The sequence below is a fragment of the Wickerhamomyces ciferrii genome, contig 00021 (genome assembly GCF_000313485.1).
Source record: "Wickerhamomyces ciferrii WGS project CAIF00000000 data, strain NRRL Y-1031 F-60-10, contig 00021, whole genome shotgun sequence".
NCBI classification, from domain to species: Eukaryota; Fungi; Ascomycota; class Saccharomycetes; order Phaffomycetales; family Wickerhamomycetaceae; genus Hansenula; species Hansenula ciferrii.
The window spans coordinates 1-25,598 of NW_011887719.1; the positions used below are offsets into that span (position 1 = coordinate 1).

At 32.8% G+C, this 25,598-nt stretch overlaps 9 protein-coding genes across 9 annotated transcripts; 6 read left to right on the forward strand and 3 right to left on the reverse strand.

Annotated features, from left to right (window-relative positions):
- Positions 1 to 5,706: 5,706 nt before the first annotated feature.
- Positions 5,707 to 7,107, forward strand: FMO1 (dimethylaniline monooxygenase; the record flags this gene model as incomplete). The annotated part of the gene is made up of 1 exon (XM_011278327.1): positions 5,707 to 7,107. The coding sequence occupies one exon, from the start codon at positions 5,707 to 5,709 to the stop codon at positions 7,105 to 7,107; it is 1,401 nt and encodes a 466-aa protein (XP_011276629.1).
- A 1,371-nt stretch (positions 7,108 to 8,478) lies between these two features.
- On the forward strand, positions 8,479 to 10,803 carry BN7_1046 (uncharacterized protein; the record flags this gene model as incomplete). The annotated part of the gene is made up of 1 exon (XM_011278328.1): positions 8,479 to 10,803. One exon carries the CDS (start codon positions 8,479 to 8,481, stop codon positions 10,801 to 10,803), a length of 2,325 nt encoding a protein of 774 aa, XP_011276630.1.
- A 1,071-nt stretch (positions 10,804 to 11,874) lies between these two features.
- RPO31 (DNA-directed RNA polymerase III core subunit RPO31) lies at positions 11,875 to 16,248 on the forward strand (the record flags this gene model as incomplete). Its single annotated transcript, XM_011278329.1, has 1 exon — positions 11,875 to 16,248. The coding sequence occupies one exon, from the start codon at positions 11,875 to 11,877 to the stop codon at positions 16,246 to 16,248; it is 4,374 nt and encodes a 1,457-aa protein (XP_011276631.1).
- A 166-nt stretch (positions 16,249 to 16,414) lies between these two features.
- On the reverse strand, positions 16,415 to 16,921 carry BN7_1048 (Anaphase-promoting complex subunit 13; the record flags this gene model as incomplete). Its single annotated transcript, XM_011278330.1, has 1 exon — positions 16,415 to 16,921. One exon carries the CDS (start codon positions 16,919 to 16,921, stop codon positions 16,415 to 16,417), a length of 507 nt encoding a protein of 168 aa, XP_011276632.1.
- Positions 16,922 to 17,217: 296 nt separating this feature from the next.
- On the reverse strand, positions 17,218 to 18,171 carry MHO1 (Mho1p; the record flags this gene model as incomplete). Its single annotated transcript, XM_011278331.1, has 1 exon — positions 17,218 to 18,171. The coding sequence occupies one exon, from the start codon at positions 18,169 to 18,171 to the stop codon at positions 17,218 to 17,220; it is 954 nt and encodes a 317-aa protein (XP_011276633.1).
- A 408-nt stretch (positions 18,172 to 18,579) lies between these two features.
- On the forward strand, positions 18,580 to 19,650 carry BN7_1050 (lipase family protein; the record flags this gene model as incomplete). Its single annotated transcript, XM_011278332.1, has 1 exon — positions 18,580 to 19,650. The coding sequence occupies one exon, from the start codon at positions 18,580 to 18,582 to the stop codon at positions 19,648 to 19,650; it is 1,071 nt and encodes a 356-aa protein (XP_011276634.1).
- Positions 19,651 to 20,206: 556 nt separating this feature from the next.
- Positions 20,207 to 22,144, forward strand: BN7_1051 (uncharacterized protein; the record flags this gene model as incomplete). Its single annotated transcript, XM_011278333.1, has 1 exon — positions 20,207 to 22,144. One exon carries the CDS (start codon positions 20,207 to 20,209, stop codon positions 22,142 to 22,144), a length of 1,938 nt encoding a protein of 645 aa, XP_011276635.1.
- Positions 22,145 to 22,325: 181 nt separating this feature from the next.
- Positions 22,326 to 23,033, reverse strand: BN7_1052 (uncharacterized protein; the record flags this gene model as incomplete). Its single annotated transcript, XM_011278334.1, has 1 exon — positions 22,326 to 23,033. One exon carries the CDS (start codon positions 23,031 to 23,033, stop codon positions 22,326 to 22,328), a length of 708 nt encoding a protein of 235 aa, XP_011276636.1.
- Positions 23,034 to 23,622: 589 nt separating this feature from the next.
- On the forward strand, positions 23,623 to 25,554 carry APL1 (Apl1p; the record flags this gene model as incomplete). Its single annotated transcript, XM_011278335.1, has 1 exon — positions 23,623 to 25,554. The coding sequence occupies one exon, from the start codon at positions 23,623 to 23,625 to the stop codon at positions 25,552 to 25,554; it is 1,932 nt and encodes a 643-aa protein (XP_011276637.1).
- Between the last annotated feature and the right edge of the window lie 44 nt (positions 25,555 to 25,598).

A 25,598-nucleotide genomic window follows, 5' to 3' on the forward strand; every position in this document is an offset into this window, starting at 1 on the left:
TTCCACTCTTACATTTCAGTCTTATCAGTTTGTGTGTTTAGGGTCAAATACGAAACCAAACCCGATCCTAGATACAGGACTCAGTACATATTTTGCTAGTTTTTGAGGATACAAGCTACAACTTCCTGCGTTATACGGAGTGCTTGTTAAAATGATAACCGCTCGTTGGGTATGCGCTAATCACTGCTTACTGCTATATTAATGATTCTAAAGTCCTGGTCCCTGTCGATTAGCCAGTATTAAACGAATCACGAGTGTTGAATCCTGACTCCTGACGTCCTGATTTCCATCAAGTTCAGCTTTTCAACTCTCAAGTTTTCATTCTTGATTCTTGAATACCAGTACCGTGTACCGTGTACCTACTACTACCTAGGTCCTAGTGCCTAGTACCTACAGGCGTACTATACGTATTACGCACCCATCTCGAATCTTTTTGTCATGTTCTGGCATGTAAAGACAAGTTTCAGATAAGCGTTAATGCTGCTTTTTAATCCATGTTCATAACTGGACTTCCCAATTTAGGACTATTCCGCAAACTTACGGTAGTAAAGTACGTATGTGTTGTCATTGTCAATTTATAGGTGCACCGTGCACTGTACAATCTACAACCGAGGTCCGAGACATCTGTAGAAAATGACAAGCTGTACAGAATGCATATTTATCGACTGATCAAATCTACTCCAGAAGTATGGGTTGTAACTTGTAACTTGTAACGTTGTACACCTGTAACTTGTAGCTTCTAACTTCTAACGTAAAAGTGAGGAGATTGAGATGGTAAATATAAGGTGATAGGTATTTCTGAATACCAAATGTGTATGTGATCCAAACTTCAAAACTCAAACTTTCAAGCTCAAACTTGATCATATGTGATCAATTATCAGATATATTCTGAATCCTGATGTATGGTTTAATTATTCAATATAGTCAATGAAATGGTAGTGTTAGACAGTCGACTCATAACTCAGAGCTGCTGCTATAATTATAAACTATATTATAATCGTAATGGCATAGTACTTTTACCAGATATATAAATATACATAAGTCTGGACTAGCTTTGGTTCAATACATTAATTGAAAGAACGACGTCACTCTCATGATCATTCGTAGCTCTCACTTTTCCAAAGAACTTTTCTGGCTGAAATTTGGTCATCATTCCGTATCCCTAATTAAGCACCTCTATATATAAAATTATAGGTTATAATTTATAAAAGTACTTATAATGAAGTTAATAATTACATTACTGTATAGAATTTGGTTGTCAAAGGTCGAAAGACTGATTACAAAATTACACGTACGTAATACATTCTACGGTCTACCGTAGAAAATGAGCCATTTTTGACATGCCAAATCGAGTACTAATAGTTTCCAGAAACAGTGTTGTTAAGTCGCAGGTCGATCTTGTCAGGAATTTGACTATTTATTATTCAGTAACACTATGTATTATGTACTATGTAGAAAAGATACGGCGAGAGCGGATGTTCCTGTGTCTGGACTTTGGACTCTGTATTTTTGAGTGGGACAGAGGGGCATGTCCGCTATAAGTTGTCTATTTAACCTTTCATATAGTTTTATGGTATACTCATTAGTACGTAATTTCTATACTGTAGTATGTACTCAATGGCTTAGTTAACATAAATTTGAGATATGAGAGGTCTCAAATTGCAGAATAATCCTTCATGATTTTTCCAATCATGGCGACCATGAGCACTGAAATATGTATCTAATTGTAAGCCATAGCTTGGAATTTGGAAAATTGGTGACAATTCTTGTCACGCAGCCATGAATAAAGTATTATACCTTAGCAATCCAAGAGTAGGAAGCGATTCCATGAAAACAATACAGTATTAACAAGAATTAGCAGTAGTGCTGGTAAATTATAATCCAAGAGTTTAGTATCATCTATACATGAATCCAATATGTACTGCTATATCACTTGAGCTCAAATTAAATAACAAGTGATGATCATTATGAAAGTCCAGCTTCCAATAACTATTCCCAGCAGAAGTATTGAAATTAAACGAGTCAACGTAACTATGCAGCACTATATTCTTTTATAAGCTCATCAGTCACGATACAACACAAGCTACAGCGTCACAGCTCAAACTTCATTCACTCAGCTTGTTCATCATTAGCAATCAGCAAAACTGTGAGCGAATGGCCATCTGAATAGCACCTACTAATACTAGTAGATACCTATGAACTCATTACTTGACAAGTGACATTGACAAGCGGAATTGTACAGATTATACCAGCGATCGTTCAACGGTTAAATTTTGAATGGGTATACATTTTTACTTTCCTTGGTATTGCTTATTGCTCAATGCTTATGCTATCTCCTGAGTCAGCAATTACGTAATTAATACGTACTTATAGGAATATATTTAAAGAGTTTAATTAAAACTATATACTTTCCAAAAATCTCTTGAAAAACAATCTATAAAGCTATTTTTTGGCTATATTTTTTAATAGATGTAGTTTAAGGGTCGATTTCAAGATTTCGAAATTTTGTAAAATTTTGGTCTTAAAGTTTCAAAACAAATTCAAACTTTTTATGATCCCCAAATTCAAAACAGCCCAAATTATTATATAAATTTTTTTCCAAAATATTAACAATCAATCCAATTTTCAAGTTAGCAATAATATATATAATTAAGCATCTAGTATTATAATTTTGATAATGGCTCCTAAAGTTTGATATATATAATTATTAATATTATGTAATACATTACTAAGCCGAGCATATACAATTATACCCTATAGACTATAGATTATAAATTAAATGCAAAAAAATATTTAACTTTGATTCGTATGAAAATTATAGATCGTATATATTTAGGTTAATTGTTTATTACATCATGCTATAATTATAATATATTAACGTTCCCTCTCATGAGCACTGGTGACTCGTGAGTAGAATAATTAACGGATCTTGAAAAATGTAACGAGCATGATAATATTAATTAATCAGGAAGATCGAGCCAAATTTGGTACGCAAGTTGCTCCATTAAAAGCGACCAATAAATGAATAATATTAAAATTTGGCCCCATTCAAGATGTCCAAAACTTTTAATTTTAGTGCTTCTAGGGAAGAAGCATCTCTCTGATTATCGATGTTTTTGATAAAGAACTGCAAATCGGATACGTTATTGAAGTGTTAGAAATTATAATACCTTCACTCTATGGTACAGCCTCAAGCTACGCTCTCTGATTAAAGAATGACTAGTGTATATAGATCAATAGCGCATGATTCAATTGTATTAGAAATTGCTAGCTTAAAACCCATGTTCCACTAATTTTCAAGATCCAAGTTTCAAGTTCTAACCTTCCATATTTTGATAATCTATATAGTTTAATTATTCAAAACACATATACCATCAGTTGCCAGTAGCTCCCGTATTGACTCTTAACTATGATTATTTCAGGTTTTCATGTTGTACAAATATAATGTAGAATTTATATTTTACAAGTTTAATGCCGTAATAAACTAGCTGAGCCTGGTAGCCTGGGCCGTGTAGGTAGGTGTCAGCCTAAGTTCAGGTGGACCGTGAAAGGATAAATAGATACATAAAAGTGCATAACCGTTTGATACAGACACTTAACACTAAATCTTGTCGTCTTGACATGTCCGCAAATTGTACATCCTAATCCCGACATGATCGTAAAAGTGGATCCGCCGTTCAAACTTCACAGTGAATTTGTAATTGTACTACTTGAAGGCTGAAGCTACCACCTTCATTTTTTTCAAATTCCATGATTTGGTATTGATAATTAAGGGAACCGCAAATTATTGAAGCTGATGATATAATATGACCAATTACTTACAGACAGGACTAAGGAGTACTAAATATACCTATCGAATACTACCAGCTAGAGGCTATACTTACCCCCAGCTAGTATAAGATAGATTGTACCATTGATGATTGTACCAGTAGGCGCTGTCAAACCTCAATCGAACGCCACGTAGTGACGTAGATAATTAACAAAGATACTCACATGATGATGTCCATGAGTTACCAAACAATATTCACGACTAGTCACGAGTCACGACTCACAAGTTTATACAACTAAGCCGCTGTTCTAACGTATTTCATGTACAACAATATATTAATTACTCACGTCGTCCTTCTAGTAATTTCCAGCATATTGAAAACTATATTAAATTAAATTATAAATTATACATTAACAGCTCACAACGGTAATTACAATTAAAGACACCGAATGTAGTCCACTGAAATTAGCTAGACATTATGTGTACTCGAAAATGATCGATAATATTAGAAGCTAAGTAAGTCGAACCATGTACGAATTAACTTGATAATTATATAGATCTCAGCCATTATTTGAAATTTAATCGAGGCTATAATATGCTTTCTGAAGCACAGATCTTGTAACTTTATGATAGTAATGTAAGCTGTTGATAGATCCGGCAAGATTGAAAAACCCAGGGAAGAAATTTTCAGTGACATTATTTTTAAGAGCTAACTTTGAATTCGTTATACATTGCGTGCATACTGCGGGCAAATTATACGGGATGTTTAGATCTAGAATTTGAATAATTTTCAAATAGTACTACTACTTAAAATATTCACGATTCACTTAAATTATAAGAATTTATGGAACAGCTTAGATCAGTTGGGCACTTCAGTTCATATAATCTTTGAATTAATTTGAGAATTATTATGTTAAGCTGGCCATAGAGATCTTATACGAGAATTATAGTATACTAGTTATAATTGATCATGAATATTATTCACAAGATGGATCATTTAAATAGACTTAAAAGCATATTCGAGTCGCCGAAGCCAGCTAGCTTGGATATGAAAGTCGAACGTAAGCCATGTTAAATGGATATCTCGATAGATATTAGGCCGGAGTACTTATAACGTTTAATTGGATATTAAGACATGTATATATCACGACAGCTTCTGAGAAGTTCTAACCTGCCTGTACTAGTATAGCCTATGATTTCAAATACCACTTTAAACTCTGTAACTTGTAACAACTTGTACTAATTTCTTGTGAGCTGATCGATATAATGAAGCGATTCATGAATTAGTCTTATAATCGAAAGATATGGCCAACTAATTGAAATCATGATATAAACTATATATATGATAACAGATCTATATACGTTAATATTAACTAGTCTAGCGCTACTCGTGACTATACGCACTTGTAAGATGTATTATGAGTATCAAACAACGCATAACATTGATCAACCAGCTTGGTAGAGAGTTATGAAAGTCGTCAGGAGAACCAACTAATATAGGTGTCAAAGTTTATCACCAAATTATAGCTAAGTCCGATAATAAGTATTAGCCGTATCTTTATGAGGGTTCGAGATCGTAAATTAAACCTGTCATTTGTCCGAAGATAAGTGTAGTTGATATCAGATCATAAAAGAGTAGATAAAGCCTAAAGGCTCTGAGGTTTATCACTGGGTTCCTGAGGTCTTAAAAGCACAAGATCATCGATCAAATGATTCTTAGCCACACTAAAACTCATCATGATTCTTCTTTATCATCATGTTGTATGCGCATCCGATTTTGACCGCCACACTTTTTTTCTAAGTTGGGTGATCAAAGCTTCAGACTGAACCGGTATCAAAATTAATCGATAATAATTAAATCGGATCATGAGATTAAAGTGAACCAAACGTCAAGGCCACTTACAGGTTAGATTATAGAAGGGGCTCTTAATTCAACTATGGTCAAGAAGTATTCAAGAATAGCAATCATTGGAGGTGGTCCAACAGGGTTAGCAACTGCAAAGGCATTAGGTGTTGAAGGTTTCCCTCAGATTGATTTATTTGAAAGAAAAGATCAAGTTGGTGGACTTTGGAATTATAATGGTGAATTAAAGACAAAATGGGAAACAAATATTCCAAATGTGCATTATAAAGATGAAGACAAGTATATTGGTGATGCTGTTGATGAATTTCAACAAATTAAAGAAGTACCAAGTCCAATGTATAAACATTTAGAAACCAATCTTTTCAAAGAAATGATGGCATTTAAAGATTTTCCTTTTCCTAAAGAACTTGAGAGCTATCCAACAAGACAAGAAGTTATCAAATATCTTGAAAATTACTCCAAAACTATTTCAAAAGATGTTAAATTCAATTTGAATTCAAATGTTGAAAGTGTTGAAAAAAAAGCTGATATTTGGGAAGTTAAAGTTTCAATTAATGGGTCTGAAGTTGAAACTAGGAAGTATGATGCAGTTGTTTTAGCGAATGGTCATTATAATCATCCATTCATCCCAGATACCAAAGGAATTAAAGAATGGAATGCCAAATATCCAAAATCAATAATTCATTGTAAATATTTTGATGATTGTTTACCATTTAAAAACAAAAGAGTCATTGTTGTAGGTAATTCTGCTTCAGGAGTAGATGTCGCTATTCAATTAACTACATCAGCTTCTAAAGTGCTCAATTCTGTTAGAAAGAAGGCAGAAATTGCAGACTTAAAATGCAAATCGATTGAAGAAATTGATGAAATCATTGAATATGATTATGAAAATAAAACTATTAAGACTATAAATGGTGATATTTTTAAAGATATAGATCATATTATTTATTGTACGGGTTATTTATATTCATTCCCTTTTTTGAAAAGTTATTTGGAAGGTAAAGATGCCTTACTAACAGATGGTCAAAGAGTTAGAAATCTTTACAAACAATTATTTTATATTCCAGATCCAAGTCTTGTATTTGTTGGAATACCAGCTAACGTTGTTATATTCCCATTTTCTGAAAATCAAGCAGCTTTTGTTGCTAGAGGATTATCAGGAAGATTAAAGTTCCCAAGTGAAAAGGAACAAAGAGATGAAGAATCAGAAAGATTGAAAATTAAAGGTGATGTAAAATCTTTCCATTTCTTACCACCACCTGAAGATTCACAATATTGTCATGATTTACAAAAAACTATAGATGAACAAGGGTTAAAAGATGGATTTGAAGGAATTATATGGGATGAAACAAAACTTGAAATGAGAAGACAAGTTGGTCCTAGAAAAGCTCAAAGATACTTAGATGTTGTTGAGCATGTTAATGGATTGATTGCTAAAGGAGAACCTTTTAGGTTACTAAGGGAAAAAATATGAATTATGTATCAAGTTCTCAGATTGGAATCGATAGATATATAAACTAGGTGTGTATAAATTGTCCATGAATTGTATACTAACTATTCTATAACGCATTCATTTAAGGTATATCCGCTATATAGTAGATCTACTTTCGGTACTTATATATAAGGTGTAATTTAAAGTTTATGTGTACGCATTCTTTACGTTAAATTATAATTAATAAGTATATTTAAGGTTATACTAGTTATATTACTTGAGCTAATCGCAGTGATTTCCCAAAAGGGATATGAACCCGTATCGACCGTACTGTAATATCTTTCATTTTCATGTGATCCTCCGTTTGTGATTTAACTCCGTCTTTCAACCAAAGAAAGCGGGCGAGCATAATCATTGTTACAGCGGGATTTGGTGGGATTGTCGTAGTTTAATCAGAATTCAAAATTGTGGAAATGATGAGTTTGAAGAGGGATTATAGTGATGTTTAGTTGTAGTGATTAAGGATACGAAATTGTAAGTAGGTAAATATACGCTACATGTCCTTTCAGAATGTTGTTAGTCTTAAACTCGGAAACTGTTGTGGTAGTTTACGTTTCACCGGAAGATTTGAATTGTCAACACGGGCTTATTATTTTGGGGATCCGCAGCGATTCGAGAAATAAGAAGTTGAAGTTTGAAAAGAAATTAGTGTAGAGCTTTGAACTTTGGACTTTGAACCCTTCCGATTAACTTTGGAAGCCTGAGACACTAATAAGTTTGAACTTATAACTTCTTCCCACTGTACAGTAATTGTCAGTTCAAAGGCCCTAGTTATTTGAGAAAAGAAATCTACCAAATCATCCCTGTTCCAACTTCCCACTGTGGATAAAGTGATTAGTTCAAACAATTTTAATTTAGAAGTGGGTTTTGATCAACTGGAAAATTCGAATTGGTACATACAATTGCTTATTCCACAATCATTTGAAGATAATTTTATCACGCTGATCAGATTCAAAAGTATAACATTCATGAAAACTGGAATCTAGACTTTTTAGTTTCCCACTTGATTATTATTTATATTAAACGTTCATCGGTGCTTCAAAATATCATTATACACCGATAAAGTTCTTCTAATTTTAAACTTCCACATCAACGTTCAAATAATCAGTGAATCTCACCAAATAACGGTTTAACAACAAAGAATACCCGAAAAGTATTGAATACTTGAATATCACCAGAATTTACATATTTTCACGTTCTTTCAAATACATTCAATCTAAAGTTTTCCGGTGTTTATGTTCACACGTCGCTATTAAAAAAAATTGTTGTCAAACTTTATTATAAAACACGGTTATATATCAGGAAAAAACCACACAGGAGGCAAAAATTTATATATCAGACATATTAAGTGTTATGCTTTCAACTTATTCATTACAAGCGCCATCATTCAGCAATCATAACCAATCAGAATCAAATAAATCTATACCAGAACTAAACCCAATACAGAATATGGATCTATCTAAAAAAGATTTTGAAGTTAATCAATTACAAGGTTCATCACCCGTTATTAATAATATAAACAATGAATCGGATGATCCAAATAAACATTCATATTCGTGCAAAAGATGCAGAAGATTAAAGAAAAAATGTACAAGAACTATACCCGAATGTCAAAATTGCTTTAAAGCAAATGAAACTTGTGAATATGTTCCTAGAGCTCCAAGAAGAAAAAAAGCTGAGATTTTAAGAAGCTTAAAAGAACAACAAGAACAACAAGAACATAGAGAAAATATACAGGCCCAAGCTCAAGTTCAGGCTCAAAGTTCTTCATCTTCAACCCCAGTCTTAAGAACTCAAGAACCTTTATCAATCCCCAAGGTCAATCCACTTCAAACATCTCCACAGAACGTACCAATAATCTCACATCAACAAGGATATTTAGATCACAATAATTCAAGATCTTATAACATGGGCTCAACTGATCCTTTTTCATATAAATCTACTTCCGCATTGCCACCATTAAGTTCAATAACAACAAATATTTCAACTAATGGTCAAGTACCTCAACAACAATATTCCCACTATAATAATACCAATACCACCATCACATCAACAGGAACAACAAAATCACCACAATTTACATATCATATAAGTCCTCCACACTCTAGACCTGGATCTGATGAATTTCAAATACAGTCTTTTAACAAATCACCTATATTCCCACAATCACAACAACAGAACTTACAACCTCATATTCAACCTCAATTACAACTTCAACAACAAACTCAACCTCAAGGATCATCCATGATTCAAAATAAATTATTAAATTCAATATTAGGTATAGATAATTCAAATCAATCTTCATATGTTTTACAAGAATCAATAACCCCCAAACCAAACATTGATCCAGTATTTATTATAAACCTTGTTAAAGTGTTTTTCAATGAACATTTCCATTCATATCCATTCATAAATCGTTCTCAAATTTTGGAAACTATAATGACTTTTGGAATTGATAAAATTGATACATGGCCTATACAAGAATCTTTTGAAATTTATATGATTTTATTCATTTCTTATTGTTCATTAGAAAGAATTGGTCAAATTCAAACTGATTTAGTTATGAAGAAATATTTAATTTCCAAATCAATTGAACAATCTGGTAATGTTATTACATTTGATGATATTAATAGCATTAAATATTTGATTTTATTAGGAATTTATAGTTTATATGATAACCAAGGGTTCACATCTTGGCATATAGCTGGTAATATAACAAGATTAGTTATTAGTCTTGGATTAAATAGAAATAGCGGATATAAGACAAGAATAGCTGGTAATAATGAAGTTCAAAGATCAGAAAATGAATTCAACAATAGAATTTTTTGGAGTGCTTATAATTTTGATAGATTGGTTTCAACTTCAATGGGTCGTCCTTTTGGTATTGATGATGATGATGTTAGTATATCTTTCCCAAGTAAATTAGCCGATGAGGATATTTATGATATTGAATTAATTGCTGCAATTATAAGTTTAAGAAAAATTGAAGGAAAAGTTTTAAAAAATGTTCATAGTGTTAATTCATCATTAAAAATTAATAATGAATTTGAAAAATTTGATATATTGAAAAATTTAAGAATTGAAATTGAAGATTGGTATAATTTAACAAATAATTTAAGTGGTTTATCAAATAATTCATCAAATAATAAGAATTCAATTTATAATGTTTCTTGGTTCACATCTCATTATTATCAATTAACAATGATGCTTTATAGACCTTCATTCCTAATACCAAACCCATCAAAAGAAACATTACAAATCTTGGGTAAATCATGTTTACAAGCTTTAGGTTATATCTATAACTTACACACTAGTCGTTTATTACAACCAAATTGGGTAAATGTGTACAGGTTTTTAACAACTTGTACCACAATAATTTATTGTTTATGTCATTGGTGTATTGATTTAGTTGAATCCAAAACAGAAATTAATCTATGTATTGAGATTTTAGATTTTTTTGCAGAAAGATGGCCAGTTGCAGCAAGATCTGTTCAAGTTTTCAAAAATATTAATAAGGCTATCTATGATCTTAAAGTTACACATGATTGGCAATTAAATGATCCAAATGAATTAACTAATAAATTTTTTGAAGCTAGTGCAAATTATCATGATGTTTTGAATAATAATAATATTGATATTTGGTTTGATGATCCTATAATTAAGAATTCTGAACATTAATTAACATGTTGATCTATATTATGCTTTAGCTCTATTTATTTTCAATTCATTTTTCAATATAAATGCCGTTTTCATTTTTTAATATATATAATGTTCATGATAATGATAATATAATTTGTACTACAGAATTTAAACCACGATAACTTCTTCTAACAGCAAACCTATGATTATAATATACAGTGATTTTTTTTCTTTAATAAACAATATTCATGATAAAACCTATTATTTTTTAGCAGCAACTTTTGCTAATTCATCTCTATTTTGAAAAAAAAAGTTAGTATAATGTGATCTCCAATTTCAATGGCAAATTTGAATTCAAACATACTTTAATTCCTTTGTGAAATTATCGTTAACATCAGTATCATCCCAATCTTCTACCCAAAGAGTCTTTTCACCTTCTGTACCAACGGCTTGATCTTCTGGCCAGTCTAAACGTAAAATAGTTAGTATATCTTCAGATCATTAATAAGTAGTTTCATACTCACCTTCAGTTTGGAAATCTTCAAATTCATCATCTTCCTCTAGAGATTGAATGACTTTTTGCTTTTCAGCATCTAAAGCATCTTTTTGTTGTTCTTGAGCAGACATTCTCACTAATTTTAACAGTATTTTACACTGATCTTTTACTTGATATTGTTTACTTATTATTGTGCCACTGACTTTATTATTACCTATGTTCGATTCCCAGATTCTCAGATTCGCAGGGTAAATTCCCGCGAATTCATAATAATCATTTTACAAAACCGATTCGCGAATCGAAATGCACTGTCAGAATTTCGAGTGTCAAGAATCACAAATCACTTTTCGCGACAAAGAAAAAAAAATTCAGCTTTTTTAGTTAAGCGCTAAAGTTATAAGCTATTAATTAAAACAAAAGACATCAGTCAAAACATCAACGGGACTTTATCGATTTTGTTATTGAAAAAGTGTTCAACAGGAGCTTTGTCAATCAGATCCCAAAATCAAAACAGACAAAAAGATCCAAAGTCCTATCGTCAACCGTTGCGGCAATCCTTTTGGCTTATAAATTCTTCATATAGTTTATACTACTTTTGAAAAGAACTTTTGAAGATGAAGGAAACGGTTGTTGATGTTGCACCAAAATGTATCAAAGGTATTGAGTTTGGTGCTCTTTCAGAAAAAGACATCGTGGCACAATCTGAAGTTGAAGTTTCCACAAGAGATTTATTTGATTTAGAAGAAGGTAGAAAACCTAAAAAAAATGGTGCTTTAGATTCTCATATGGGTATTTCTTCAAATTCTTCAGAATGTTCTGTTTGTAAAGGTAATCTTGCAACTTGTCATGGTCATTTTGGTCATCTAAAATTACCTTTACCTGTGTTCCACGTTGGTTATTTCAAAGCTACTATTCAAGTTTTACAATCTATTTGTAAATCATGTGGTTCAATGTTATTAGATGAAGAAGCTAAAAGACAATTTAGATTGGAGTTAAGAAGGCCAGGTATTGATAATTTGAGAAGAATGGGTATATTAAAGAAAATCTTGGATCAATGTAAAAAGCAAAGACGTTGTTTAGATTGTGGTGCTGTTAATGGTGTTGTTAAAAAAGCAGCAGCAGGTTCTGGTACTGCATCTTTAAAAATTGTTCATGATACTTTTAGATGGATCGGTAAAAAACCTACAATAGAAAAAGGTGAATGGGATAAAGATATAGAAACTGCAGTTCATAACAATCCTGATATTGAAAGATTTGCTAAAAGATGTATGGATGATTTAAACCCTTTGAAAGTTTTAAATTTATTTAAACAAGTTAAACCTGAAGATTGTGAATTGATGGGTATTGATTCAGGTAGAGGTGGTAGACCTGAAACTTATATTTGGAGATACTTACCTGCACCACCTGTTTGTATACGTCCATCTGTTATGATGAGTGATTCCCCAACTTCAAATGAAGATGATTTAACTGTCAAATTAACTGAAATTGTCTGGACAAGTTCTTTAATTAGAGCTGGTATAGAGAAGGGTATTTCAATTAATAATTTGATGGAGCAATGGGATTATTTACAATTATCTGTTGCTATGTATATTAATTCAGATGCTGCTTCACCTGCAATGTTACCAGGTGCAAGTGCAGCTGCTAAATCTGCAAAACCTATTCGTGGGTTATGTCAAAGATTAAAAGGTAAACAAGGTCGTTTTAGAGGTAATTTGTCAGGTAAACGTGTTGATTTCTCAGGTCGTACTGTTATTTCTCCAGATCCAAATTTGAGAATTGATGAAGTTGCTGTTCCTGATAGAGTTGCAAAAGTTTTAACTTATCCAGAAACTTGTACAAGATATAATAAAGAAAAATTACAAAGATTAATCTTGAATGGTCCAACTGAACACCCAGGTGCTAATTATTTATTGAAGAAAAATGAAGATGCTCGTCGTAATTTAAGATATGGTGATCGTAATAAATTGGCCAAAAATCTTCAATATGGTGATGTTGTTGAAAGACATTTAGAAGATGGTGACGTTGTTTTATTCAATAGACAACCTTCATTACATAGATTATCAATTTTATCACATTATGCTAAAATCAGACCTTGGAGAACTTTCAGATTAAATGAATGTGTTTGTACACCATATAATGCTGATTTTGATGGTGATGAAATGAATTTACATGTTCCACAAACTGAGGAAGCAAGAGCTGAAGCCATCAACTTAATGGGTGTTAAGAATAATTTATTAACTCCAAAGTCTGGTGAACCAATTATTGCTGCAACTCAAGATTTCATTACTGGTTCATATTTAATTTCTCATAAAGATTCTTTCTTTGATCGTGCTACATTTACACAATTATTATCAATGATGTCTGATGGTGATTTACAATTTGATTTACCACCACCAGCGATTCATAAACCTGTTTATATGTGGACTGGTAAACAAGTTTTCAGTTTATTAATTAAACCAAATAAAAAATCACCTGTTGTTATCAATTTAGACGCTAAAAATAAAGCTTTTACACCACCTGCAAAAGGTTTACCAATGGAAATGTCACCAAATGATGGGTTTGTTATTATTAGAGGGTCTCAAATTTTAAGTGGTGTTATGGATAAATCTACATTAGGGGATGGTAAAAAACATTCTGTTTTCTACACAATTTTAAGAGATTATGGTCCTAAAGAAGCTGCTACTGCTATGAATAGAATGGCTAAACTTTGTGCTAGATTTTTGGGTAATAGAGGTTTCTCAATTGGTATTAGTGATGTTACTCCAGGTGTTGCTTTGAAAAATACCAAGGAAGAAATGGTTGAAGCTGCTTATGCTAAGTGTGATGAATTAATTAAATTATACTCTGAAGGTAAATTAGAAACTCAACCTGGTTGTAATGAAGAACAAACTTTAGAAGCTAAAATTGGTGGTTTGTTATCAAAAGTTAGAGAAGAAGTTGGTGAAGTTTGTATTAATGAATTGGACTCCTCTAATGCTCCATTGATCATGGCTACTTGTGGCTCTAAAGGTTCTACATTAAATGTGTCACAAATGGTTGCTGTCGTCGGTCAACAAATTATTTCAGGTAATCGTGTTCCTGATGGGTTCCAAGATCGTTCTTTACCTCATTTCCCAAAGAATTCTAAAACTCCACAATCTAAAGGTTTCGTTAGAAATTCTTTCTTTTCAGGTTTAAGTCCTCCAGAATTCTTGTTCCACGCCATTTCAGGTCGTGAAGGTTTAGTCGATACTGCTGTTAAAACTGCTGAAACTGGTTATATGTCACGTAGATTGATGAAATCATTAGAAGATTTAAGCTGTCAATATGATAATACTGTTAGAACTTCAAGTAATGGTATTGTTCAATTTACTTATGGTGGGGATGGTCTTGATCCTTTTGATATGGAAGGTGATGCTAAACCTGTCAATTTCAATAGAACTTGGGATCATTCCTATAATGTTACATTAGATGTCAATGAACGTTCATTATTACCATATGAAGTTATTGAAGTTGTTGAAGAAGTTTTACAACCATTGGAAAAGAAACTTATTAGATATGATAACTTGGGTAACCAATTGGAAGGTAAAGATGCTGAAAAAATTGAGTTTATTGATCAAAATGATGCTAAAAGAGGGTTCTACAATTCCATTCGTGAATTCTTTGCTAGTAAAGCTGCTAGACTTGCAAGAGTTAGAGAACAAAAGAAATTACATGGATATCTTGAAAAACCTGCAGATGAATCAGCACAAATGGATCTAGATGAAGGTTCAAGTGAAGCTGCGTTAACTGCAGTTAATCAATTGGCCAAAATTACAAAGAAATGTGTTAAGAAGTTCTTGGATATTACATTAATCAAATATAGTCGTGCTCAGGTTGAACCTGGTACAGCTGTTGGTGCCATCGCTGCTCATTCTATTGGTGAACCTGGTACACAAATGACCTTGAAAACTTTCCATTTTGCTGGTGTTGCTTCTATGAATGTTACATTAGGTGTTCCTCGTATTAAGGAAATTATTAACGCTTCCAAAGTTATTTCAACTCCTATTATTAATGCTGTTTTGGTTAATGATGACGATGAAAGAGCTGCAAGAGTTGTTAAAGGTAGAGTTGAAAAGACATTATTATCAGATATTGTTTACTATATCCAGGATGTTTATAAGGATGATATGTCTTATATCCAAGTTAAAGTTGATTTGAAGACAATTGAAAAATTACAATTAGAATTGACAATGGATGATATTGCTGTTGCAATATCAAGAGCTCCAAAATTGAAAATTCCAGGTGGTGATGTTTCAGTTGTTGGTAGAAATAAAATTAATATCAATGTTTTCCCAGAAGGTGCCAGGGCCAAATCAGTTAGTACATCAGCTAAAGAACCTCTTGAGAATGAACTTTTCTTCAGAATGCAACATTTACGTCGTGCTTTACCAGGTGTTACTGTTAAAGGTTTCCCAGATATTGCAAGAGCCGTTATTAATGTTCGTGATGATGGTAAAAAGGAATTATTGGTTGAAGGTTATGGCTTACGTGATGTTATGTGTACAGACGGTGTTATTGGTACTAAAACAAAAACTAATCATATTCTTGAAGTTTGGCAAGTGTTGGGTATTGAAGCTGCAAGAGGTAGTATCATTAATGAAATTGATTATACCATGTCTAATCACGGTATGAGTGTCGATCCTCGTCATATTCAATTGTTAGGTGATGTTATGTCTTATAAGGGTGAAGTTTTAGGTATTACAAGATTCGGTTTAAGTAAAATGAGAGATTCTGTCTTACAATTGGCTTCTTTCGAAAAGACAACAGATCATTTATTCGATGCTTCATTCTATATGAAATCAGATGCAGTTGAAGGTGTTTCTGAATGTATTATTTTGGGTCAAACTATGGCCATTGGTACTGGTGCTTTCAAACTTGTTAAACAAACCCCTATTGAAGACAGTGAATTGAAACAAAAAGATACCTTATTTGAAGACTTATGTGAAAGTACTCAAATTTCTGTTTGAAGTTGACAAAATTTTATTGAAAAAGTAGACAAAACCACAAAAAAAAACCACAAAAACTTTATTGTATTATAGATTTATATTATAAATAGCTGGTTCTTTCACCAAAAGAAGGAACAATTTTTTAACGAATCCATGTTTAATAGTATTTATAATCACTTGTAGTTGTTTATCTCAGTATTCTAGCAGCCGGTGTTTGGAAATTTTGATTTCTTTGAGTAGTTTTATTGATATTTGAAACATTCATTGGTGTTGTAAATTCAAATGATGGAAGAGAAGCAGAGCGGTTGGATTCTTGTTGGACATGAGATTCATTTTGCTTTGCTTGTTCATTTTGGTTCATTGGTGTTATATCTTCAAAATCATATAGATTATCAATTTTTTTGAAAAGAGAATCATCATGATGGTCCTCTATAGCTTTCGTATTATCATTCAAAAACTTGTGAACATCAAGATCCTTCCAAACAGGTGTTTTATTCTTCTGTTGAGATCTCAGAATACCGAATATGTTTTGATTTATCAGTGGTGAATCTTCTTCATCTTCATCACCAATCTGTGCGCCGGGAACTTCAATATCTTCATCAGGAAGCTCATCATGAACCCAGCCTGTAATATAAAGTGCGTGCTGTGACTTTTGTAAGTGGATAAAGCTTGAGGATGAGTCTCTATAAGCCATTATTGTATGCAGTTGTTTTGAAGTGTTTGTTAATGTTCAAATAGTTGTTTACATTTTTAGATCTTTTTGATTTTTATGGAAGTGATTTACCGCGCTTTGTAATTGACACATTCATCATCGTACTAGTGTATCTGGGAATTTGAAATTAGCTACATTAAATGGTTCTTAATTATAACGTTAAAATTCATTTGAATAAATATATATAAAGTTGTATAAAAATTTGATAGCTCGTTAAATTGAAAGGATATCGTATATCACGCAGAATATAGGTTGAAAGTAAAAGTTAAGATGGAAACTTAAGCAGTAACAGCAAATGCACTAGCGTAACTGACACTACTATCACGAGCAGAAGTGGCTTGACTACTTTGACTATATCCAATCCATTCAAATTTCCCCCAGTCATCATCATATGTTCCCTCTTCTTTAACTTTCTCAATAGTTTCTAACAGTATAGCAATTGGTCTTTGACCGCAAATTGTGTTTCCAGTGACTTTTATATAATCTTTCCAATCCTTCGAAGAGCCTGTTGAAGCAATTCTTGTTGCAAGTATATCTAAAAACTCAATTGATTTATGAATACTTAATCCACCTGAAGGAACTTTAGTAGTATAACTTAAGTCTTTCAAATCGTCTAAGGTACCCTTTCCTGTATACGCTGTATAACCGAATCTTGACCCCCAATGACAAAAATCACTACTTATAACAAAAGTATTAGCCTCATCCTTCAAATATTCCGATAATATAGATGATATTTTTTTATTAAAGTTTTCATCAGAATGTGAAATCATGATTGGAACAATAGATGGTATACCTTGAGGAATATTTTGTGTCAGTTTGTAGATATAAGGGGCATGCATTTCAAAACTGTGTTCATCTTCATCCACCTCCAAACTCATTTCTTTAAAAATTTTGTTATTTTTCAAAGAATCAACAACTTCTCTATCAACTGGTAAGTTTCCAAAAGGGGTTTCATACTCATCCACACCACTTAACAAAGCAACATTCTTAAAATAGACATGATGTGAAGGGCCTAAAATGAAAACTCTCTTGACTTTAGAGGTATCCCATGCCTGATATGTCTCTGCTAGCGTAGAACCAGCATATGTATATCCAGCATGAGGTCCAATCAATAACCTTGCTCCCGCCACTGATTGTGGAGCTGCTTTCAAGTACTCATCTAATTGCTTGTTCAGTTTTAAAGGATTAGCCGAATACCATGCTCCAGCATGAGAAGCCGCTCTAACACTCATATTCCAAGTGTCTTTAGAGTATTGTTATGGATTGTTGTTCTCTTCTATTCTTTTGAAATACTTAAACAGTCCCTTAAAGCTCATTTCGGTTATCGAAAAGTGAATTTTGATAAGTTTTCATTCGTGTATAGAGTAGGTCGGATATATGCATTCACGTGAAGAAGACTACATAATTCCGACCAATGCTAAAATAATAAGATTTTATATATTTACTTTTGTGTCAAATACACTTTCCCATTTACGAATGGCATCTAACGGAGTTTTGCCACTAATGGGAATTATGATTGATTTAATAGAAAGGGAAATTAGTGTAAGTCAAGGCTTATCAGTGGTTGGCTGTCTTAAAGTTAGAGATCTCCAGGTTGTTGTAATTCTTGATTGAAGTTAAGAAAGAAAAGTTGATTGATTATGCTTTTGTGTCAGGCTACTCTTTTGTTTTTATTATTCATATGCTCTACCCAGGCTTATCAAAACAGTGTTTATGATTCATTATTAAAATATGCCTACATATCAAAGATCAGTTACTGCATAGACCTTCTAAGAGGTGAACATGATTTATCAGAACCTATAGTGCTCAAGCCCAAACCTTTAGGGTTCTCCCAAGCTGGTTTCAATACAACGGATTATTCTGCAGTGCCTACTGAAGAAACTGATTTACATTTGGCAAAACTATTGAAAAAAGGGAATAAATCTAGTGGTGTTCATAGTGCCGATGATCATAATGATAGTGATCAAGACGATGATCTAGAGATTTCCACATCAGAAGGATTTTTCGCTATAGATCATACTGGTAATGGAACAATCATTTTATCTTTGAGAGGAAGTATAAACTTCAGAGATTATCTAACAGATTTAAATACCAATACCATTGATTATGAACCAGTCAATGAGAATGCCAAATCAAAATTTAAAGGATGTGAAGGTTGTAAGGTACACAAGGGATTTCATACAAGATTAGGAGAGATCGAAGAAGAAATATTCACAACCGCTGAAAAATTGGTTGAAGTTTTCCCTGACTATAATGTCGTCGTTACAGGTCATTCTATGGGTGGATCTTTAGCAATGTTGGTTGGTATTGAATTTTCGTTATTAGGTTATGATCCTTTAGTTATTGCATACGGGAATCCCAAGGTTTCAAACCAAAACCTTTCAGATTATATGGACACTTTGTTTTCTACAGATGAAGTCGAACAAGCAGTTGAAGAAGATGTACAACTTACAAGTGGATGTCTTCGTGTCTTTCATAATGGTGATTATATACCGATGCTTCCACCAGGAAACAACAAATTCATTCAAGCTGGATTGGAGTTCGTTATTACCAAAGAAGACCTTCCACACCCCAAAAGTGCAGTGGAATACGTTGGTAAAGCTCATAGAATAGTACACCCAACAGAGTTCAAATTCTCAGATCTTTTCACGTTTGATTTAGATAAAATATTCTCAACATGTGGAGTACTTCTACAAAATAGCCCAATGTGATGATATAGAGTGACGACAGTCTCAATTATATAATTTTCTGTTTCCTCCCAATCAAAATTTGTAGTTTCTCTAGCTGATATTCATTGTAAACAAGCAAATGCAAATATACTAATATTAGAAATACAGCAAAACACATGGCCTTCAAGATATTTTTGCAACGGTTCTTTAGTTACTTCATGTAATTCTGGTAATTACGTTATGTTTTATTGACGGTCACGACTCACAAACATTTGTTTTTTATTGGGGACATCTCAGTAAAAGGTAGAGGCTGGTCAGCATCGAGTCCTTTGATCTACACTAAATATGCTAGGGCATCACCTTATCAGTTAATGTTTTCTGATCTTTTCTGATGAAAATAAGCTTCGTTGTTGATTTCTTCGTTGATGTAAGTATTATGGTTAAATGCCCGCGATTGACAGAAACGGCAATCGAGAGTTTTGGCTCGAACGAACGATGAGTTATAATTTTATCACTATCAGTTTTAGTATTTAAACGGAAAAGTTTTCCTTCCCACTACTAATTGCCCAGATAAACCACATAGATTGTACGTGCTAAGATGGCCGTGGCAAACTTGATCAGTCAGACTCTTCAAGAGCTTCAGCCTAGATTGAGAACAAACGGATTTGGTATTGGTAATGCTCATAGAAAACTATCATTGACTTTTATCCCACCAAGTACAAAATCACCATTATTCCAATACGGGTCTTCACCAGGTCAAAGAAGTTTCTTATCTCTAGGTACGGATTATGAAGGACTAGGGAATGATAGAGATAGATTGGGGAGTATAGGTGAAGAAGATGAAGACGATGAGCTAGGCGGTGAATTAAGTCGAACAGTTTCATTGCCCTCTCAAATATCAGAAAGACCAGATCCAGAATTAAACTGGCTATTGGAAGAACATCATAGACATTATTCAAGCGTACATCCATCAGACGAATCAGAAGAAGAATCAGAAGGAGAAGATACCCAAGATTATCACGGTTATCAAGATGATAGTGATAGTTTTACACAATTAATGTCAAGAATAAGGCGAAACCAACATCAATTTCGTAAAAATTCAGTTACTTCAGTTGGATCAGCTGTTAGTGTTAGTCAACAAGGTGCTGAAGATTTTGATCATGAAAAGGTAACAATCAGATCTGAAATCAACAAATTATTACAATATTCAATCCCTTTAATCATAACATTTTTATTAGAACAAATATTCTCTGTTGTTTCTGTCCTTGTGGTGGGCCATATAGGTAAAAATGAACTAGCTGCAGTTTCATTAGCAACAATGACCTCAAATATTGTTTTTGCAGTTTTTGAAGGTCTTGCGACTGCATTGGATACACTCTGTCCTCAAGCTTATGGAGCTGGTGATTTATATGGTGTTGGTATTCATTTTCAAAGATGTGCCTTGATGTCAATGGCTTTATTTGTACCATTTGGAATTATCTGGTGGTTTGCTGGATTTTTTTTGAAATTTGTTGTCCCAGAACCTGAATTAGTTAGACTGGCTTCATTATTTTTGAAAGTCATGCTACCAGGTGCTCCTGCCTACATATTGTTCGAAAATTTGAAAAGATATTTACAAGCTCAAGGAATTTTTGAAGCTGGTACTTATGTGTTGCTGATTTGTGCGCCTTTAAATGTCTTGATGAGTTATTTATTAGTCTGGAACAAATATATTGGTGTTGGATTTATAGGTGCACCAATTGCAATTACAATAAATTTTTGGATGATGTTTATCATGCTTGTTGGATATACTGTTTTCATTGATGGTGATAAATGTTGGGGTGGATTCTCTAAAAAGAGTTTATATCATTGGAAAGATTTAATGCATCTAGCTATACCAGGTGTTATTATGCTTGAAGTGGAAAGTTTATCATATGAAATTATGACTTTATTTGCATCATATTTTGGTACAGAATATTTAGCAGCTCAATCTGCAGTCTCCACCATTGCCTCATTAGTTTATATGATTTCGTTCTCAGTAGGAATTGCATCCTCTACAAGAATTGCAAATTTTATTGGAGCAAGAAGAATTGATTGTGCTAAATTAGCTGCAAAAATTGGTATATATGGTGCAGTAATTACAGGTATTGTTGACTGTATTTTAATGATTGTGCTCAAAAGACCATTAGCTCAAATGTTTTCCAAAGATGAAGGCGTTGTTCAAATGACTGTTGATATTTTCCCATTAATCGCAGTGGTTCAAGTTTTTGATTCTATGAATGCTGTTGCTGGTAGCTGTTTAAGAGGTCAAGGTATGCAAAGAATCGGTAGTTATATCAACTTGTTTGTTTACTATGTTATTGGTATGCCTTTAGCCTGGTATTTTGGTTATTATTTGGACTTTAAGTTAGTTGGCCTATGGCTCAGTATAGGGTTTGGTTTGTTCTTAATTGGTGTCAGTGAATCTTGGTTTGTTTTGAATGCTGATTGGCAAAAGATTATGAATGAAGCCGATCAAAGGAAAGAAGATGAACTGGAGAATGGATCCATGGATTAATATCTTCGTACAGTATAGAATTATGTTTAGATTTAATCATGAATATAAATATGTGTATTTATTGAAAAAAATAATTAACTAAATCGAAAAAAAAATACTAAACCAAGCAACATAAACCCTTAAAATCCTATAATATAAAACAATAATTTCGTAACGCATAATAAAACCAAAAAAAACTACCTCAGTTATTTAATGGAATACTCAAAGGTGTACCAATAAGTAAGATAACACCATTATCAGCATCAATGGTTTTTTCAACTTTGATCCATTCTTGATCTTTACCATCTGTAACAGCAGTACAATAATAATCACCTTCATCATTTACAAGCTTGATGTTTTTACCATTTTGTGTAACAAACTGAACACCTTTCTTATTATCATCCAGAGCGTTGAACGGAACTGTACCATCAACAATGTGTGATTTGATAAAATCATTAATATTCTTTTGTGTTAACTCATCAATTTCTTGTTCTGATTTGGTGTCTTCATCAATACTATTTGGAAATTGCCATGGTTTCAATCCCAATGATTCAATACCAGAATCTTTTGGTGCAAAGACAATAGTTTGATCATGTTTGTTGTTGAATCTTGTGGAGATATCGACATTATCTCTAACATATGAGGCAAAAACAGAAACATCCTTCAATATTGAAAGACTTGAAGTGAGTAATGTAGGACCTTGTTGTGGTCCTTCACCTTCTGGAATATAAATCTTCTTTGGATCCATAATTTTTGGAATGGAAAATATTGGTTGTTGTTCAATACCTTGATCTCTCTTATTGATGTTGATGATTTTGTCACCTTCAGCTTTAAAACGATCGTAATCGTAAACTCTTTTAGCTAAGGCAAGGGAAATAAAGGTCAACAGTGTTAAAATTTGTAACTTCATAGTTGCTTTTAGAGGCAAATTCCACTTAACTATTCTGTATGGAAATTGTGTCAAAAATAACTTTCATTTATAGCAAAACAAAATTAAAAGCATCAGATTTTTTTGAGGGATCACCAAGCGAGCATAACCATTTCCTTAAAAAGTAAATACCGGAAGTCGGATTTCTCGGATCATGAAAAATGCCATCTCAATGCTTTTGATCCAAAACAAGAGCATCAGTGAATATTGGAAAAAGACGAGAAACCGGTCAAAGTGGGACGAGAAATAGGTATAAGCGAGTGGTTGATATATTTGAGTCATAAGGGATCATCAAAATACCTCCTAGATTTTCCAGAAGTCATATCAGAAGTCAAAAGATCGAAAAAGGGAACTTGTTTATTATCCATATCGCGTTCCGAGTTTAACACAACCCATCGCAATGAGTGAACATAAACTTTTTACAAAAGTGAGTTAATAGAACCAGTGAATGTTGTACTTCTATATATTTCATTATACTGACAAATCTAACTTTCAGGTGAGAGGGAGTGAAATCTTACAGGAATTTCAACAATCAGAAAAGAAAAAGAATGTGTCAAAGAAGAAACAAACAATGAAGAAGGTGATTGCAAATATCACAATTGGTAATTCAGAAATGGCATTGGTGTTTACAGAAGTTCTCAAACTGTTCCCAATAGATGACTTTGAGCTCAAAAAGATGTGCTATCATTATTTGAACACTTATGCATTGGTTAAACCAGATTTAGCGCTAGAAGCACTTCCATATATTCTTGCAGATTTAAAATCTAATTCTCCAGTTTTAATAGCATTGGCTTTGAGAAATTTGGTATCTGTACCTATAAAAGAGTTCATTAGAGAATCTGTTAGACCTTTAGCATTATACTTGGAAAATGAAGATCCATATTTGAGAAAAACTGCTGCATATTCCATCGCAAGACTAAATGAAAAAGATCCAAAAATAGTACAGAAAGAAGACTTTATTGCACAATTAAACCATACTTTAGGTGATAATAATCCAGCTGTTATTGCTTCGGCTCTGACTGCATTACATGATATAACGGAGAGATCAGATGATTTGAAACTAACAATTAATAGAGATCATGCAGTTAATTTGGTGGAATTACTACCCAGATGTGATGAATGGGATCAAGCATCAATTTTGAATACCGTACTTAATTTTGTTCCGGAGAAACACGAAGATGCTTTCTTGCTTATAGATAAAACAATTGCTCAACTACAACATGCCAATTCAGCAGTGGTGCTGAATGCTTTCAAGTTACTTCTTTATTTATTAAATTTTGTTGATTTTATAGAGGACCATATTCCAAAGAAATTAGCAAGCTCACTTACATCATTATTATCTAAACCTCCTGAAATTCAATTTTTGATTTTAAGAAATGTCATTTTGTTGATTTTAAGTAAACCAACACTCATACCATTTGATGTCACTGCTTTTTTCTGTGAGTATAATGACCCAATCTATGTCAAAGATACAAAACTTGAAATTATTTATCTTTTAGCTAATGAACACAATTTGGATGTTGTTCTTCGAGAATTAGAAGAATATGGTACTGAAGTTGATATTCAGATGTCTAGAAAGGCTATCAGAGCTATTGGAAATCTTGCGGTCAAATTAGAATCTGCAGCTAAACCATGTATTAAAGTATTGCTAAACTTATTATCAAATGGTATTGATTATGTTGTTCAAGAAGCTGTTATTGTTTTCAAAAACATATTAAGAAGATATGATCAATATGATTATATCGTTCCTGAAATTTTGGAACAAGTTGACCATGTTGAAGAACCAGAAGCAAGATCAGCTTTGATATGGATTGCTGGTCAATATTGTGACAAAATAACAAATCCAGAAACTCTAATTGCTGACCTAACATTTACTTTTAGGGAAGATCCTCTGGAGGTTCAACTTTCATCATTGACAGCATGTGTTAAGCTATTCTTGAGAAAGCCTCAAAGTAGTGAGAAACACGTATTGAAAATTCTTAAATGGGCCACAGAAGAAGTTAATAATCCTGATGTTAGAGATCGTGGATTCTTTTATTGGAGGTTACTTTCAATTCAAGATAAGTATCCTGGTAGTGCAAAAGATGTCATAGATAGTGAAATTCCTTTAATATCTGGTGAGAATGAAAAGCTGGATCCATTAATCTTGGAAGAGTTAGAACTGAATATTGGTACTCTAGCTTCAATTTATCTAAAACCAGTTGGTCAGGTGTTCAGACTTGCAAAGAGAAAATTTTTACCAGATAGTCCAGCAAGATCCAGAGAAGCTTCAAGAAGCTCGTCAAGAAATAGAGTCAACACGGTATCTAGCACAAGAAGTATAGCAAGCTCTGAAAACCAATTACCAGGTCATACAGAAAGACATATTGACGATTTCGATGTTCCAGCTGTTAATGTCAATCAACCAAAGAAACAAGGAAATTTAAATCGTCATATGAGCATTGCGAGAAAGTCGTCGGGTCTCTTATCAAGAAAGCTTTCAATAAGAGGAGCGTTCCATTGATTGAAATTAAATGTATGAATAAATATATGCTCTACATATTCAAG